We start from the raw sequence: 18,305 nt of genomic DNA, 5'->3' as shown, positions 1-18,305 counted from the left end.
AATCCTGAGTTAGCTGCATCTCCACAAACTGTACAGTTTCTGTTCCAATAAGTTATTTAAAAGAACCATTTCAAGTAATCTGCAGGTTTCAATCACTACTACACCACTCAATAGCAGTTGCTAGGGGACCACAATAGGAAAGGGATTTCCTGTTCTCCTTTGTAGAGGTATCTGGTTGATCACTGTGGAAAAGAGGTGGCTGGACTAAATCCTGAAGAGCTCTTCTTATGTTTTCATGGTTTAGGATTTTTAATATGCCCAAAGAGAAGCTGGATGGGAGGCTTATGAAAAAGGGATCCCATTCAAATAGGTTGACAAATTGTTAAGAGCAATTGTAAATGAAATAATGGTTAACTGCAATCTGCAAACTGACAGACACAATATGCAAGCCATTTCTAAGTACGCTAATGTTAATTATGTAATTATAGCTGTGATTATCAATACACATTGCAGAGTGAAAGCAAGATGACCTGGAATGATTAAGTCCTTCAAATTAAGTCTTTCAAATTAAAAGAATTTTGTTTTTTAAAGATGAAAAATAATGGTTTTAAAACAAAACAAAACACAAAAGACCATTTCTGCTGCAGAAATAAAGTTTATTCTCCAATACCTTCATAGCTGTCATTAAATAAGAAAGTTCTATGGATCCCATCCTTGGGGAAAGGATGGGGATCAATGCTAGAGCCTGTGTTTTGCATGCTCAAGGTCCAAGGCTCAATCCCCGGTATCTCTAGGCAAGGCTGAAAAGCCTTAGAGAGCAACTGCCAAGTCACTGTACATCAGGGGTGATCAGATGGTAGATTATCAGGTATGTTGGACTTCAGCTCCCAGAAAGCCCTGCCAGCATAACCAATGATAAAAAATGCTGGGAGCTGAAGTCAAAACATCTGGAGAGCTACTTTCTGCCCACCCCTGCTGTAGGCCAGCCTTCCCCAACCTGCTGCCCTCCATATGTTTTGTACTACAACTCCTTAAGACCTTTACCAATGACCATACTTGGTGGGATGGGTGGGAATTGTAATCCAAAACATCCAAAGAACCCCAGGTTGGGGGCAGACGGCTGTAAACAAGACTGAGCTAGATGGACCAATGGAATGAGTTGGTAAAGCAGTTTCCTACATTCCAAGTTCCCCAATGTATGGTTGCCTTCTTAACTGTGGCTGTGCTGTCTGAATGAAAACAAGAAAAGTGAGATATCAGGGGGGAAGGGAGCAGGATGGAGGAGGGTCTGCAGAAAAACATGTAGCAGAGAAATAAGGCAACAAGACACAGGTGGAAACAAAAACAAGAGGCACCAAATTCAGAGCTTTTATTAAAAACTACTAGGAAAAAAAAGTAGTTCATTACCCTCTCTCCAAGATGACAGAGTAAATGCATTTGTATTACAATCTCTAGTGTCTTATAGTTTTGGAATAAGGTCAGACCAAGGACAGAATAAAAGGAACCAGCATATAATGATAGTATTATAAACTTTTCCCCATGCAATTTTAAAGGTATTTAGTCCCAAGAATTACCATTTCCCCCCTCATGCTAGCTTCCACAAGTTTCCTCAGTCTTCTCAGAACAGAGTTTATTATGTCCAGAAGGTGTTATCCATCCAAGACTCATGTTATCTGGAGAGATAACCAAGTGTGTAACCGAGTCTGTTGTACAGCTCAGGCAAGAAAACTCGATGTTCTCAAGTGTTGGCATAATAGATGGGAAAGTTTCACCTGCTAAATTTGTGCATGTCCAACTACTGATAAAGGCATAGGAGCTGGGCTGGAAAGAGATTGCAAACCAACTATATCAACATATACACATCAATGTACTTGACACAACTAAGTGCAGCCAGTTCTGTGCGATCACTGGCTCTCCTACCACTAGGGGTTTTGTAAGTGCAAGTAGGCCTCAAAGTTTGCTACCAGAAGTTGGTGGCAATGAACAGTTTGAGACTGAGAGATTTACACTTCCCTAGGTGATATACTCTCTCAAAAACTACCACTCCCAGAGTTCCTTGTACATTGGCAGGAGGGAAGACAGCTAGAAGGAAGGACAAGCACCATAATAATCAGGGACAGTGATCGCAAGTACAGTGGGAACTGATGCTGCTGGTAGGATTTACGCAGATACACAAACATCATAATCCCATGTCTGGTGGCTCTAAATACAAATCAGGAAACCAAAAATGTAAGGAGGTCAAACAAAAGCAACTAAAAGGTACCACTCAATCCTCCAGCTTTTAAAAAACAAGGCTTTTCTGTGGTCCTGCTCAGGCAATGCACTAACTAGGGAAGTATATGTGGCTTAAAAATATGACAGTGAAATATGCATAGCCTTATGTATGTGGGAGGGGAGGAGACATGTTATAAGTTTGTACAGGGCTCAGAGAAATGATGCTTGGTTCCAAACCAACAGGGTGTCAAAGTCTTAACTGCCAAAACACTGAAAGACCTGTTCTCACTTGTTGATGTTGTAATTAACATGATCTAGACTTTAGCCATGGAAAAGAATGCCAGAGCCATGCAGTTCTAGCTACCTTACAGGAGCTTAAACAGTTTTATATCTCCCCCTCCACCCATATGCAACACTCTAGTATTGTTGGGAGGGGGGAAGTGAAGGGAGATCCCACTAGCTTTAGCATTTCTGTACAGTCTCTCATGCAGGCCATTGTGCAGTTTTAGGTAGGGAGGGAAAAAGAGTGAGATGAAAACATTTCCCACCATGGCCAGCAGAGAGAAACAACAAATGAAGAAAAGCTGAAATAGGGATACAAAGGTCTTTTATAGTACGATGAAAGCCTTTCCCCACCCTTTAAACTGGATTCTCAAAACTTGGCAAGTGCTGTAAGAAAATGGCATACAAGCTAGCAGGACAGTGTTTCCGATCTGGAATCAGATATTTCCCCCAAGCTCTATGTTTTGCCTTCAGTTATCATTTTAGTTATTTAGGGACACCCAGCCCATCCGTAGCAATCCTTTCCTTCCCAAAGCCTACCCTATTCCGAAATCCCAGGTCCAGAACAGGTACACAAGTGCTGCTATGCCACTGTTCCAGTGAACTGTAAGCAAACTCATAATTAGGGTGACCAAATGGAAAGGAGGACAGGGCTCCTGTATCTTTAACAGTTGTAATGAAAAGGGAGTTTTAGCAGGTGTTACTTGCATGCATGGAGCACCTGGTGAAATTCTCTCTTTGTCACAACAGTTAAAGCTGCAGGAGCCCTGCCCTCTTTTACTAGTGACCAGATACAAAAGAGGGCAGGGCTCTTGCATCTTTAACTATTGTGATGGAGAGGGAATTTCACCAGGTGCTGCATGCATACAAATGACACCTGCTGAAATCCTTTTTTCTATGCAACTGTTAAAGATACAGGAGCCCTATTCTCCTTTCCATATGGTCACCTACTCATAATCAACCCTGGGAAATTTATTTGAAAGGCAGGGTATGCATTTATTAATTTGAAAAATGCACACATACTGAAGAGGGTAGTAGCAAGAGGGTACTGAGATGACATTAAATTTCTCAAGGTATCACAGAGAACTGTCCCTGAAGGAAGTGCTATCCTTGTTTTGTAACCGGTCACCTCAAGTTTGTCTTCTGAGCGAGGATGGCGAGTGGCGAACAGGCCAAGTGCCAGCGAAAAGAGACATTAGAAAGCAATTCTGCACCTGCATTGTCCCAAGGGAGACTAACAGATGCAGGAGATCACAAAAGCGACTCAGGCCACACACCCACACACCCACACACATACACACAAAACCAAAGCGGCACTACGGATTCTGGGAGCTTCCCAAACTGATGGACACCTTTCCTACGTGCCCACCGAATTAACACAGACAGAGCTGCAATGCTTAAAAAAAAACCCTGTTCAGCCAACAAGCAGTGTAGTTTTGAAGACTAGAAAGATTTTTGGAGCCATTTCCAAACCACCCGAACCCCAAATTCCTGCAGTAGACAGATTTCTGCTCTGGAGCTAGCTAAGTGAAGATGAGATGGACATGCCTTCTGCTGAGCCCTCTTCATGGAAGAAAAGTGTCGCTAAAACCAGAAGCCAAATAGTGAGAAGGAACACAGAGAAGTCCCAAGACTTTGCTCAAAACCCTAATCCTTCCTCTTGGTCAATGCCTCCCTTTGCCAAGGTAAGGTGCCAGCCTGCTTGAAGGAGGCAGTGGTAAGACCCACACTGAAAAAGCCCTCCTTGGCCCCCACTGTATTGGATAACTACCGGCCAGTCTTCAACTTCCCATTTTTGGGCAAGGTATTGGAGCGTGTGGTGGCCTCCCAACTCCAGGGATTCCTGGATGAGACAGATTATCTAGATCCATTTCAATCTAGCTTCAGGCCTGGTTATGGGACAGAAACAGCTTTGGTCGCCTTGGTGGATGATCTTCGCCGGGAACTGGACAGGAGGAGTGTGCCCCTGCTGGTTCTGCTGGACCTCTCAGCAGCGTTCGATACCATTAACCATGGTATCCTTCTGGGCCGCCTTGCTGGGATGGGTCTTGGAGGCACTGTTTTACAGCGGCTCCATTCCTTCCTGGATGGACGGACCCAGAAGGTGGTACTGGCGGACTCCTGTTCGACGCCTTGGCCGTTGGCCTGTGGAGTCGCTCAGGGCTCTGTTTCGTCCCCCATGCTATTTAACATATAAATGAAACCATTGGGTGAGGTTATGGGGTTGTGGGGTTCGGTTCCACCAGTATGCTGATGACATCCAACTCTACTACTCCTTTCCACCCAATTCCAAGGAAGCGGTTTCTGTGCTAAACTGGTGTCTGTTGGCAGTAATGGATTGGATGAGGGCGAACAAATTGAAGCTTAATCCAGATAAGACAGAGGTGCTCCTGGTCAGTCGAAAGGCAGATCAGGGAATAGGGATTCAGCTTGTGCTGGATGGGGTTACACTCCCCCTGAAGACACAGGTCTGCAGCTTGGGTGTACTTCTGGATTCAGCCCTGAGCCTGGATACCCAGGTTTCGGCGGTGGCCAGGAGTGCATTTGCACCGTTAAAGCTAATGGGCCATCTGCGCCTGTTCCTAGAGATGTCGGACCTGGCCACGGTGACACATGGCGTAGTTACATACCGATTGGATTACTGTAATGCACTCTACGTGGGGCTGCCTTTAAAGAGTGTTCGGAAACTCCAGCTGGTTCAAAGAGCTGCAGCCATATTGTTGACCGGGGCTGATTACAGGTAGCATACAACTCCCCTGTTAAAACAGCTCCACTGGCTTCCAGTCTGTTTCCAGGCACAATTCAAAGTGCTGGTTATGACCTATAAAGCCCTATATGGCTCAGGTCCAGGTTATCTGAAAGACTGTATTCTCCTTTATGAGCCTGCCCATGCTTTGCGATCCTCTGGAGAAGCCCTTCTTTCAGTCCCACCATCTTCACAGGTGCACATGGTGGGAACATGGGAGAGGGCCTTCTTGGTGGCTGCTCCAGTGCTTTGGAACTCTCTTCCAGGGGAAGCTAGACTGGCTCCCTCCTTGATGGGCTTTCGGAAGCAGGCTAAAACGTGTTTGTTCCAGCAGGCCTTTGGAGAATAATCTGGCCCTCCATCTATGTTTATGACTTATAATTTTGTTGCGTATTTTAAATGTTTTTTTCCAATGTATTTTTTAAACTTTGTAAGACCGCCTTGAGGCACAGTATTGGGCAAAAGGTGGGATTCAAATAAATATAATAATAATAATAATGACAGATGTCCTTACAGAAGGCAGAAGCTGCAGAGCAGCCAAGATCCAGGACCCTTTGTTTCTGTCAGGCAACGAGGTACAATCAATCCCCTTCCTCCTCCCCCTCCACCTGGACATGCACTCGATGCCAAGCATTGTTGAGCACTCCCAAAAGGTTCCAGATGGGTCTCACTGTATCCGGCTGCTGATTGTAACTGGTGTCCACAGCCTTGCATACAATGTTCAGCTCTTTGGTGCCGGCGGGCACAGAAGCATCTAGTTGCCACAGCTTCCATGCCCAAGCTCGGCCAGGCAACTGCTCCTCCCCGGTCAGCCTGGCCACATGCCAGCTCTTTCCACCATCCAGAGAAACGTCCACCCGGATGATCTTTTGCCCCCCTCCACTCCAGGCATAGCCTTTTACTGTGAGCTCCCCGGGGGTGATGGAGGTATCAGGGCCTGGCTCGGTGATGGCCGACTGGATGGGCAATTCTTGGATGGCAGGAGCCTTCGAAAAGTCCACCGTGTCCCACGTCACGGAGGGAGAGAATCCCTTATAATCCTTCTGCTGCCAGTGACTTTTGCTTTCCTCAGGACCCACTGTGATCTGACCCAGCCATTTGACACTGCGAGCACCGACTATGCCTGGCGCAACTACTCGGAGGGGGAAGCCGTGATCTCGCGGCAACTCCTCCCCATTCATCTCATAGGCCAAGAGGATGTCCCCTTCGGGCCTCATGGCCTTCTCAAATGGGATGGAGGCCCCATAAACGGTGCCACTCTGGTCCTTGTCCAACCCCTCAAAGCAGACATGCCCCTCATCCCCTGGTTTGTAGCCAGCTCGCATCAGGACATCCCGGAGCCGGGCGCCGCCCCAGCGTGCATTGCTGATGGCCCCAACGTCCCAGCCAAGCCGGTTGGTGTTCTTGATGGCATTCATCTCGGCACGCCGATTGCCGGCACACTGCAGGGTGGCGGTCACTTCATGCTTGGGGTAATTCTTCTTCAGGTCCTGTAGAGACAAAGACAGGGTCCCTCCACGGGGACCCTGTATTTTCAGGCGGTAGGACACCGGGTCCACAACTGGCACAGGTAGATGGTTGCGTTTGAAGAAGAGCTCTTTGGGAGTCAGGTAATGTTCAGTGAGCAGCTCTGGAGGGGGCTCTGCGTTGAAGGGCTTTAAGGTGTTGACCCGAAGGACAGGGTGCCGTGGGGGGTCATCTGCATAAGGATCTCCGGGGATCGGTTGGGGAGGCTCCTCAGGACTCAGTTCCCCCACTTTGTACCCCCGAAGGATCTCCTGCACATGTTCCTGGCTGTGCATGGCATAGAGGGCCCAGAAGGGTTCCAAAGCGCCCCCCGCCGCCAGAAGAATCTTGCTTCTGCCCCCAGGATGCAGCTCTAAGAAATCCGTGACGTCAAACACGTCGCTGCCGTAGGTCACCCACACCCGATTAGCCTCGTTGTGGTGGCGAGCCACCTCCTGACGGGTAAACACGGGAAATGGAGGGCCGGGTATGGATGCTGGCGTCTCAGCCTTGGCTACCTGGAAGGAGACAGAGGGCAAAGTGGTCAAGAAAGCCACAACTCTGCTGCCCGAATCTTACATAAGCAGCCTGTGAAACCAAGCAAACATTCAAAGGGTCTCACTTGAGACACTTCCTCCCATGATGGCCCCAAATCTCCACATATTTAATAATAATAATAATAATAATAATAATAATACTCTTTGATCAAGGCGGGGAATGACAATAAGCAATAAAATACATAAAACTGAATTAAAACATAATATACATTGTTAAAAACATCCTAAAACATTCTAAAAACATCTTAAAATTCCACTGGATAGCTCTTCTTTTGGCCCCCTCTAACCCCACTCCTGCCCCCACTCACCTGCCGACGGTGATCTCCATAAGCCAAGATGGTGCTTATGCCCAGGCCAGCCCCTACTGCTACCATAAGCCTACGCCTCGTGCCTCTGGCATTGTTCCAGGTCCCATGGGAGCGAAAGGGTGTCCAGGCTAAGTCGGCCAGAGGGTAGATCCTCCAGGCCATGGCTCTCAACCTGCAACAAAGGCAGCAAAATGCAGCATCTTAAGGAGATGTCAACACTACATGCTCTGGGCAAACATGTCAAACCATTGGGAGTTAGTGAAGGAACACTATTCAGTCCCATACAAGATGATGTGATGTGGCTTTTTAAAAATAATAATAATGATCAGACATATTAATAGTCTATTGACAGCAATCAGTTACAACAGCAAAACAGACCCTGTGTTTAGAGGCAAAACCCCTCTGAGCATATGGTGCTGGGGGACAAACAACAAGGAGAGGCTGTTGCAAACGACAGGGAAGCATCTGGGTGGAAACTGGATGCTGAAAAAGTTGTACCTGCAGTCTGGTCCAGCAGGGCTGCTTTTATGTCCTGAATGCAGAACTCTCCGCATCTCACAAGGCTATTTATCCTCACAGTTCTTTGTAGAAAGTGATGATGGCTCAACTGTTTTCAAACCAGTTCAGCAAAACTGTACTGTAGCTGTGCCCTTAACTGACTCTAGAGGACACGTGTCCTACAAGGAGCAGGAAAGGGCAATCAGGGGACAAAAGTGCTAGGGAGGAACAGGGCACAAGAAGCCAATAAGAGGAGTCCCTACGACCTTTGAAACATGCTGAGTCATAACTTGCAGACTTACAAAGGCTCTCTGATGTAACACAGGAAAGGAGACTGGGAACAAAGCACAGGCCTCATACTGCAGCAATGCCTGGGGCACAGGGGCAGAACATGGAGGCTGCCATAGCAACGTAGTGGCTTTCTAGGAGCTGTTTTCTGGTTCCCAAACAATAGAATTTAAGAAATCCCTGCTTTATCGTCAAAGTATCCTTGCCAGCTGAAGGCAACGTTCCCCTTTTCCCACACAAGAAAAGAGTGTGAGCAAGCAACCTAGGGAATTCTTGCCAGGAATATTTGCAGGAAAATAAATGGAGTTCTGATCCTGGGCTGGCATCCTAACTACCCGGGATTTTGTTTTGTTTTGTTTTGAAAGAGCTTGTGTGCATGCAGTCACAACATGCAGCAATTCTGAAGGTCTGATGTCAAAATAAAGCAACTTTCTAGATCTCATAATTTATAAAAGGAGGCTTCCTCCAAAGGACGTGAAACTGGAGGACAATTCCCATGGATAGGAACATCAGCATTGCTACCTGATCCTCTCCATTCACTGTCTTCAGCTACCACCTTTACCAAAATGGCAACATGCATGTATATCCTTCTTTCTCCTCCCCCCCCCAATTTTTTTTTTATAAATTCTGGAAGAAAACACACACACACACTTTCTGCAATCGGAATGAATCATAAAGAAGATGATGAGATATGTAAATGTATTTTATTTATTGATTGCACATTTTATGCTGGCACATCGCTGAATCTGGACACCAATAGTACACATGCCTTCACTTCTGCTCAGCTCAGCTGGTGATTAATCATTAACTCCTACCTCCACTCAAGGTGAGACAGAGGGAGTCAACAAAAAGGAGTTCCTCACCTAGACTGCACCCTTAGCCTGGGATCCTGAAGACAGAAGTCACATTGAAAAAGAAAGGATAGACTTGGAGATAAGATTAAAGTTCACCTACAGCTGGGCAAGGAACCAAGACAAATATTTTGAAAAGACTCTTTAGGAAAGTTCAATAAAAGTCTTCCTGCTTTCTTTTTGTCTCATTTTTACTAGGACATCAGAACAATACCACCAGTTGGAACTGAGTGGCACTGGTAAGACAAGCTGGGTGGGAGATGAAATTATTTGGGTGCGGACTTTAGTGCAGAGCTAGAGGCTATAGGATGAGATGAACTCTTAAGAAACTGTGCTGTGTTCTTTAAAAAATACTGGCTTACTCCTGCCTTAACAACTTGGTGTATCTCACAAGCTTGAAACCATAACACTATCAACACAGTTGGTCCAATGAAAAACTCCTCTTTGAATAGAGTGACCATATGGAAAGGAGGACAGGGCTCCTGCATCTTTAACAGTTATATAGAAAAGGGAATTTCAGCAGGTGTCATTTGCATGCATGCAGCACCTGGTGAAAGTCTCTCTTCATCACAACAGTTAAAGCTGCAGGAGCTATACTAAACTAATGCAATTTAAGTGCTTGCCATCCTAACTTAATGATATTGCGATTGTGCTGATAAAAAGGTACAATTTTTATGCATTTACTTTCACAATTTTTGGCCCTATGCCAAAGCACTCTAGGCAGCAGATTTTTGGGTCATCCTCAGTCAGGATTTTGAGAGGTGGGAATTTTGAGCCTGGATAACAGGTTGAAGATCAAGATTTCCTTTCATTGCAAAACACACATTTGATGAGAAATCATATTTTCCATACCAGTATGTTCTCTGAAGGGTGCAGAGTCCATTTCTGCTGGGTCGGGACAGCAGCATCTTCCCCAAACCTACATACAATGGAGAGAGTCACAGAGGGTTTGCAGCTAGAGCTGCCCACCAGAGGCACATCCAGAAAGAATGTTCCCTCTCTGGGATGGTCACAGGCAAATACAGGCAGCTCTCTAAGGCAGTTCTGTACATCATTTGCTAAGTTTTCAAGCAGTCAGTTACAGAACACGGTGGGAGTTGGAGTAAGGAACACAGAAATTGAGATGCGTTTGGAAAAGCAACTTCTTTAAAAGACAATTTGTGAGACTATTTGTGATCATTTTAATTCCAACCAATGGTGCCAAGATGTCTAGCGTGGCCACTTCACAGATACTTAGAAAAATTCCACACCTGAATTAAAGGAGATGGTTAATTGAAATTCAATACCAATTCTATTACAATTAGCAGGAAAAGGAGAACCCCACTAGAAATAAATGCAAGAACACAGGAGTCACAAGCAAAAGGAGAGGCAATTCTGTTTCTCATTTAACACCCTGTGCTACGAAGTCTGTCTTCACTTGAAAGCTCACTTCCAACATTTTGAGTTCTATTGAAGTTCTGGCCCAATTAAAGTTCTGACTACTGTAGTGTTTTTACCCCCTTATATTGTTATTAACAAGGACTTATACCTCAACCCTGTCAGTGTTTACTCATATGCAAGCCTCACCAACTTCAATGGGATTTACTTTTTCTTAAAGTATGCACATGGCTGCAGCATCATACACTATTTCAGCTTTTGGCTACCTGTTCCTGGTTTTCTTCATGTTAATCATCAACATTCTACCTATTAGCAATCTCTGAAACTAGTTCAGCTCAATGTATTTGTGGATAAATATAAAGGTTACATTTCAGACATTTAATCGCGATGCAGGATGGAAAACACTCTATATAATAAGAAGACTCCCTGCATTCCAATGAAAAATTCAATTATGTAAGCTTTGGCGTTAGTTATTTACTCATTAACTGAATTTGAGATCAACGCCTATTTATTTATGTAGGTGTCACACCTGGGATGACGATGACGACAACACTTTTCAGCCCTTGGGCTGGATTTGCTACCCAGAAGCCTCCCACAGCTGCATGCCAAGATGTGGCCAGAGCCCAAAGGGAGCTTTTCTCAGCCCTGAGCAAGGAAAAGCTCTTATCAGTGATAAGAGCTTTTCTCTGCCTGGAGAGAGGTGAAGAAGTTGGTGGGCCAGACGGGGGAATCTGGAGGGAGAGACGTTCCCCTGCTGAAACAGGAGGTTGCAGATGTCTCTCATTCTGGGTTGTCCGCTCGCCTTGACAAGTTGTTGGTTCACATGAGGCAGCTTTTTCCAGCCCTGTGCCCTTCCCAAACTGGTGCCCTCCAGCTGTTTTTGACTTCCGCTTCCACCAGCCCCAGCCATCATGGCCAATGGTTAGGAATATTGGGAATGGTCATCCAAAACATCTGGAAGGCAACAGTTTGGGAACGTTCCCCTTATACATATGAACTTATATTTCATTTCATTTTCTTCTGGTTCTGATCCTATCTTTAATAGCCTGAAGTACATAAATTCCACAGGTTAGACATTTCCACATGACTTGTTATCCTACACAGCGCTGTATCCAATGTCAGTCCTACTTAGAGTGGACGCCCACGATAAGCTACACAGAGCTCTTCCCTCCGATCGAGGAGAGCGACAAGCGTCTTTGGAGAGCGCCTGCGAGAGGAGGCCCAATGCTGACACCCACCCACGGACACATAGCCGTGACAAATGGTCAGGCGAGTTTAAAAAGCCGGTTGTGCTTGTTTGGGGGGAAATTACCAGAAGAGCCATCTTTAATTTAAGTTAGGGTACGTGTAGTTTGGTCTCCCCAGGCTATCGAAGCGCAGTCTGATCTGAAGCCAATCTGTCCCATCACAGCAAGCCTCTCGCAGGACCTCCCGACCCCCCAATCCAGATTTAGAAAACGCTTCGATCTTCAGAAACGGATGGAACTCAACAGCCCCAGCCTCCGATGGGAGCGACTGCCAGCCCACTCCCCTTCCTACAGCCCTTTCGAGCCAGCCTGGCACCTATTTTGTGTCCCTCCCCTTTATTCCGGCTCCCCCTCCCCACCTTTGAGTCCAGCCAGCCAGTCCTTTTCAAGAAAAGATCCGTCTCCGTGACGCAGCAGCTACCGAGCTTTCGCCTTTAAGAAAATGGGGAGGGGGGAGACAGAGACCCGGCTCAGAGGAGCAACTCATTCCGAAAAAGTGATGGTGGGGACCTCGCTCGCTAGCGCCTGGCGCAACCCTGGAGAGATTTAAAGGGGCCAGTCGCCCCACAGAGTTCCGATCCGGAGGCGAGAGAATACGCGAGCGCAGAATCCCCTCACCTGCTGCTTGGGTTCACTTCGAGAACGTGGCTTTGTCTCGGGAGTTCCCTCGCCGACTTGCGCCTTTAAGATGCTCCTCGAAGCTCTTGGTGCGCAAGTGCCACATCACTGGCTCCGCCCTCCCCCGTTCAAATCGTGGGTGGATGCCGGGTACAGTTGCATCCCCACTGCTGCGGTGAGCGCGTTAGGAGCAAAGCAGCCGCAGGGACTTTTTCTTCTTCTTTATAAACAAATGAAAGGTGGGTGTGTTTAAAATTTAGGACATAATCCTTCCATGAAAGGTTGTTTAAAGAACAGGGGAAATTCGGGTTTTAAAATGCCGCGCTACCCCCGCCCCCCTCACCCGGCGTGTGAATTCTATTCTAGTAATATCTGTTGTAACATGTTTTAAAAACAACTTGTTACTTGAACATCATACATTTCGTATAATCAGTTGATTTTCAGCCCACTTTAAAATACCTTGGTTTAACATAGTGTAAAATCTGTTAAGTGCATAACTAGTAGATATTCAGATGGTGTGAATTATAATATCCGTATTAATAAAATAAAAAGGTAAACTGATTTTTTAAAAACAAACACCACCACATTGCTGCCTGACGTTTCTCCAAAACTGTAATGCTTCTGACCTTACAAACAGAAGTTTGTTGAGCAGGCATGCTTCAGAGTTTAACCATTCAGGCACACAGTGTAACCCTATGCATGTCTACTTAGAAGTCCAATGACACTCACTCCCTGGTACGTGTGTATAAATCTTGCAGCTTAGAATAGAGTTGGGTTCAATTGCAGGTTTATAGATGGTTCTGGAGTTTGAGATAAGGCGGCCCTCCCGGCCATCTGTTGGAGGCTTCACATGTTCTTTATTGATAAGGAGCAGGGATGTAGCCAAGATAGCTCCTTCTGCTAAGCGAAGAATATAAATGCAAAGGTTAGGACACCAGGAAGACTGCATTCCGCTGCAGTTAGATTCACTAAATGCCATCAGCTTTACTTCTGAGTAAACATGCAAAGGATTGAGTCACCAGTGTGCTTTCCTCCAAAGAGCAGGAACCCCCTATCAAGGCCTTCCTTCCTAGCAGCCAATTCATACAACAGCCTTAAATTAGCACAGTGACCCAGTTCAGGAATATTGGAATACAGCTGTGCAATGCAAATGAATAAATAACCCACAGCATGACTATTTGAGCCACTGAGTCACTAAAGGGGCGACGCAGTTGCAAATTACTAGTGCTGTTTTCATGCAATGGAAGAGACGGCTATACTGCATCACAGATGGAACATAGGAAGCTAACTTATGCAGTCAGGCCATTAGTCCATATAGCTGCACCAGGAATAGGCAATTTATGGCCCTGTGGATGTTTCGGCCTACAACTCCCATCAACCCTACCCAGCATAGCCAATGGTGGGGGGTGGGGCCCTCTAGATGTCTTGGCCTACAGGTTGCCCACACCTGGTCTACATTGCCTGCCTGCAGCCTTTCAGAGTATCAGACACAGTGGGTGGTACTACAGTATGTCTTCCATACCTGCATTGAATTGGCATGGATTGAATCTGGAATCTTTTACATGCAAAGTACTTTATCTGCCATTGAGCCACAAACCTTCCCTATACGGAAACCTTTGTCGGAGGGCCAGTAGCAATTCTAGTTCCCTTTGTTGTGCTTGGCTATATTTAGCTGGAGAAAGAATACATTAGAGGCCAAATGATAATATGCTCAGCCCTGTCCCACACGCTACTTAGAGCAATGCTTCCTTTTCTCCAACAGCTATTTAGAGTACCAGGAATTCACCCTCTTGACTCGCTCAACTTTAGAACAAGACTAAGGAGTATGACAACAGGGCTGAGAAATAGCGGTGCGGATTTTGTTTTATCAGAACCGCCCTCTCTCATTTGTGAAACTGCTGGTAATAAAACACGATACCATGCAACTGTTGAGATGCAGGCTGCAACACTGGGCTTTGTATGGAGTAGAGTAGGAAGGGAATTTTTTCCCCCCCCCAGGTTATAAAAACTCTCCATTTCTTCATATAGGCAAATAAAAGATCAGCAGTGCAAATTATGAAGAGCTTCGGCTATTGGGCGGTATAAAAATGTAATAAATAAAATAATAATTTCCTTTCAATGCAAAATATATAATTAGAAGATGTGATCTAAGGTGCCATGTGTATGTTAACTCCTGGCAAACCTACATAGCGAACTAAACAGAAGCATATTTTAAAAAAGCTCCTGTGATACATGGGATTGTGTTGGAGAGACAAAACAATAGATCCTCCTACACAGCCAGCCAGCTGTGGCATTTACACAGTGGTATCTCTTTTGAGATCTTGGCAACAGATCTCAAAAGAGATACCACTGTCATCAATGTGTGTCAATATTCGTAGACTAGTTACATGAAAGTCCAAAAATAGAGATAAGCAGTGATTGTTGTCATCAAATGCAATTAGCATTCACTAGGATACACCTTAAGGTAAATATTTAACAATTCACAAAATTAATCTGGTATTACCAGCATTCACCTGTGATTACATACAATTACTAATGTTGGTTTTAAGACTTGCTATGACTGCTTTTAATTTGTTTATATTCAAGCTTTTAACTTTTGGGGAGGTAAAAGTTTTAATTAAAAAAAGTGAATCAAAAGTGATACCCTTTTGCTATCTGCAACCTTACCTTTGTCAAGAGTGGAATTTGTATTAATGTAGGGTGATATGCACAGGTCACCCAATGTAGATCCTGAAGCTGCTCTTTCAGCCCTGATCTATAGGAGATACAGAGCTTCAGCTAGTTCTAGAAGTTATCCCAACTGTACTGTATTCTAAGCAGAGATTTTAAAATGGCTGTGTTTACAACATGGCCTACAATTCTTGATTTCATACAAGACTCATTTGAGATTACCACTTGACTACCTGCCTCTGAATTTCCCCAAGAAAAACAAAATTAGGAAGGTAAGACTTCAAAAATGAACAACCATAGGGCTGGGCTTTAAATCTCAATTGCCTTCAGTGTGGTTGCTCCCTTCTGTGGAACTCCCTGCCTCTGGAGGTCAGGTAGCCACCAATGTTGTGTAGTTTTCTACACCTGCAGCAGACATCTTTATTTCAAGGCAGCTTCCTTGATCAGTCATTTTTATTGGTAATCTGTTCTTTTAAAAACTTTTAATATGTTGTTTTAACGGGCTCAAGTTAAAGGAAGCCAGATTCCAGCTGGACATCAGGAAAAACTTCCTGTTAGAGCAGTGCGACAATGGAATCAGTTACCTAGGGAGGTTGTGGGCTCTCCCACACTAGAGGCCTTCAAGAGGCAGCTGGACAACCATCTGCCAGGTATGCTTTAGGGTGGATTCCTGCATTGAGCAGGGGGTTGGACTCGATGGCCTTGTAGGCCCCTTCCAACTCTGCTATTCTATGATTCTATATGTTTTAACATATTTTTATTGTTTATCTTTTATTGTTGACCGCTCTGGAGTCTGTTTAAATGTGGAGCTGTATATAAATGTTGTAATTAAATAAAATTGGTTGATCCCAGGTGTAGAACATGTATCTTTAAGATTACGAATGACTTTTGGAATGACTCATATTTTATAAACTGCCCACATTGCAATATGCCAGAAAGGGAGTCGAGAAACTACAAAGGCTTCATTCCAAGTACGTTACTCTGGGACAGACTTTTACCTGAACAAAGTAATCCATGCATCAGCTTGCTGTGAAATTATTAGTGCTTCTTGCAGAGGTCTTTTGCTTGGTTCAACATGGCCTGGTTTTCCTATGCATGCTCTGGTTAAGGTTGCTATATTAAAAGCTCAACATAAATGCACAAATATTAAAATTAGCCTGTGATGGGCCACGGTTTAAGCCAAAACAAAGAAGGGAGTGGGGTTGAAAGGGATTTAAATAGTTTTAAAGGAGTTAGTTTAAACAGAAAAACTTTGAAAATTCCACTACCTGTTTTTTTTTAGTACATACAGTACAGCAGATCCTGTTCAGCCAAACATTGGACCCAACTATGCGTGTTTGAAAGCTTCTTCTGAAGTCACCTGGGTTCAGCCTTCATCCACAGTAGATATTAATGAACTATTCAGTGCTATTTAGACAATGATTCTGTCCAACATCGTATGGAGATAAGCTTTCATTGTAGAAGGGAAGATCTAACATATAACATGGAGTATTACTACACATTTTGAAACCAAAGTGTTTGCTATAAACAAAAAAATTACTTAAGGCCCTTGTTATATCTGATGTGGTCTTATGCAAATATTTTACTAAACCCAAGGACGTCTTTAGTTTGCAAACTATCAATGTTCTCTCTCTCCCTCCACCCTTTTTGAAGCAGGGGGAGGGAGAAGAGGAAAAGATTCTCTTGAAGTTCCAGCATCCAAAACCGGCAGCTTATTCAGCAGCACCCTCTACTGGCCATTTGGTAAAAATGCAACAAAGCCATCAATAAGAACAAAGCAAGCAAAACAAAGGACTAAACGTTTGTCCATTAACTTTCACATGCTTCATCTTATGCTATTTTAAAACAAGCACTTGCTTTCAGTACTGAAAATATGTTTGCTAACCACATGCAAGAAGTATCTTATAAGTGGGAGAATCCTACAAGAATGCAGTCTAGGCATGAGGACTACCTAGCAAATCACCAGTTCTGTTCCAGCTCTGGGTATACGCAGAATGTAACTCACGATAAACTAGTGATCAAAGGGTCTCATGCATTAGCTTGTGAAGATACTCACTTTGTCATGCTTTGATAAGGGTACCTGCATATTTTAAGTACAAAAGGGTAACTCGAAATAGAGCAAAGTATTGAGCACTTTCAGCAGGGACATCAACACTATACCTTGAAGGTGGAAGGTTGCTACTGGGCATAGACCAGTTTACATTATGGCTCTCCAATTATTCTTTAACTCCAACCCACCCCTACTAATGGGTGTTGTAGTCCAACGCTGAATATACACACTACAGGTGTGTATATTCAGGATTCATGAACTGTTTTTCTAATGGCCTTCCTGGCTAGACATCTCCTGTCCCAGACAAGGGAAATGTGCTTATGATGTAGCATTGTCTAAAAGCCTAGGTTCCAAGGTTTGGGAGTTGGCGCAGTCACTTTACCATGACCCTTGAAAAAGTTTTATACTCCTTACCAGGAACAAGTGAGCTACTATCGTCCAATCTTAAATTCACCTTTTGTTTTCCAATACACCTTTGGAACTTTACAAGTATCTTATCTGCAAACTCACACAATGTACCTTTTGAATGAAGCTTTGGCCACCATTAAGCAAACCCCATTAACTCTTTCAAAATTTGTCATGCTATTTTTTCCAGGTGAGTTTTCCTAGGGTGCTCATTTTTATAGCACTAGTGTGTAGAAATTTTCCATGCCCATCCTGCAGAACAGCACATTCCAGAAGGTAGCCATAGGTATAACTACGTCTGAAATCCAATGAATACTTCTTTGGAAGTAAAATTCCACTGCAATAAAGTGGGACTGCCAAGTAAATAAACGTATATTGGACTATAAAGATTATACTCTACTCCAATGTATTTGAAGAGAATTTGACTATTAAGTAGTTTTGTATCCTATACAAGCCCACTCCCTTCACTTGCTACTAAATCAGGCCTGTGCTGCTTACTAATCTATTAGTTTTTTTAAAAAAAACTTCCCTTGTCTAGCTATACCTTTCAGGGCTGGTTGCTCCACGGTCTCTTATGATATGGAGGCGGCTCAAGGTTTGAAGAGCTTGCTAATTGATATAGAATATGTAGCCCTAGTGGACTGGCAAGAGAATCCTGAGAGCTAAGCCTGGCCTAGTAAGCAATTTGGAATGGGGACCTCTTGAGCTGAAGTGCCCCAGGTGGCCACCTAGTTTGCTTCTATATGGG

The 18,305-nt window shown here is 44.5% G+C and overlaps 1 protein-coding gene across 3 annotated transcripts; it reads right to left on the bottom strand.

Moving 5' to 3' along the window:
• Positions 1 to 5,648: 5,648 nt before the first annotated feature.
• Positions 5,649 to 12,586, bottom strand: SUOX (sulfite oxidase). 3 transcript variants are annotated; one of them, XM_063119968.1, is made up of 4 exons: positions 12,433 to 12,586; positions 10,043 to 10,109; positions 7,554 to 7,725; positions 5,649 to 7,206 (listed from the first exon to the last, which is right to left on the bottom strand). In XM_063119968.1, exons 2-4 carry the CDS (start codon positions 10,096 to 10,098, stop codon positions 5,764 to 5,766), a joined length of 1,671 nt encoding a protein of 556 aa, XP_062976038.1. In that variant the 5' UTR covers positions 10,099 to 10,109; positions 12,433 to 12,586; the 3' UTR covers positions 5,649 to 5,763. The 3 variants fall into 3 exon arrangements, with proteins under 3 accessions (XP_062976038.1, XP_062976040.1, XP_062976041.1); XM_063119970.1 differs by lacking the exon at positions 12,433 to 12,586 and adding an exon at positions 12,174 to 12,391; XM_063119971.1 differs by lacking the exon at positions 12,433 to 12,586 and adding an exon at positions 8,052 to 8,230.
• Positions 12,587 to 18,305: the final 5,719 nt, after the last annotated feature.

The sequence above is a fragment of the Elgaria multicarinata genome, chromosome 3, assembly GCF_023053635.1.
Source record: "Elgaria multicarinata webbii isolate HBS135686 ecotype San Diego chromosome 3, rElgMul1.1.pri, whole genome shotgun sequence".
In the NCBI taxonomy this organism is placed as follows: Eukaryota; Metazoa; Chordata; class Lepidosauria; order Squamata; family Anguidae; genus Elgaria; species Elgaria multicarinata.
This window is presented reverse-complemented; position numbering and strand designations above follow the sequence as displayed.

Coding starts and splice junctions, on each gene's coding strand:
- SUOX (XM_063119968.1), bottom strand. CDS start 10,098: ATGCTGCTGTCCCGACCCAGCAGAAATGGACTCTGCACCCTTCAGAGA. Junction 7,726..10,042: donor ACCCTTCAGAGAACATACTG/GTATGGAAAATA, acceptor CCTTTGTTGCAG/GTTGAGAGCCATGGCCTGGA. Junction 7,207..7,553: donor ATGGAGATCACCGTCGGCAG/GTGAGTGGGGGC, acceptor GTCTCCTTCCAG/GTAGCCAAGGCTGAGACGCC.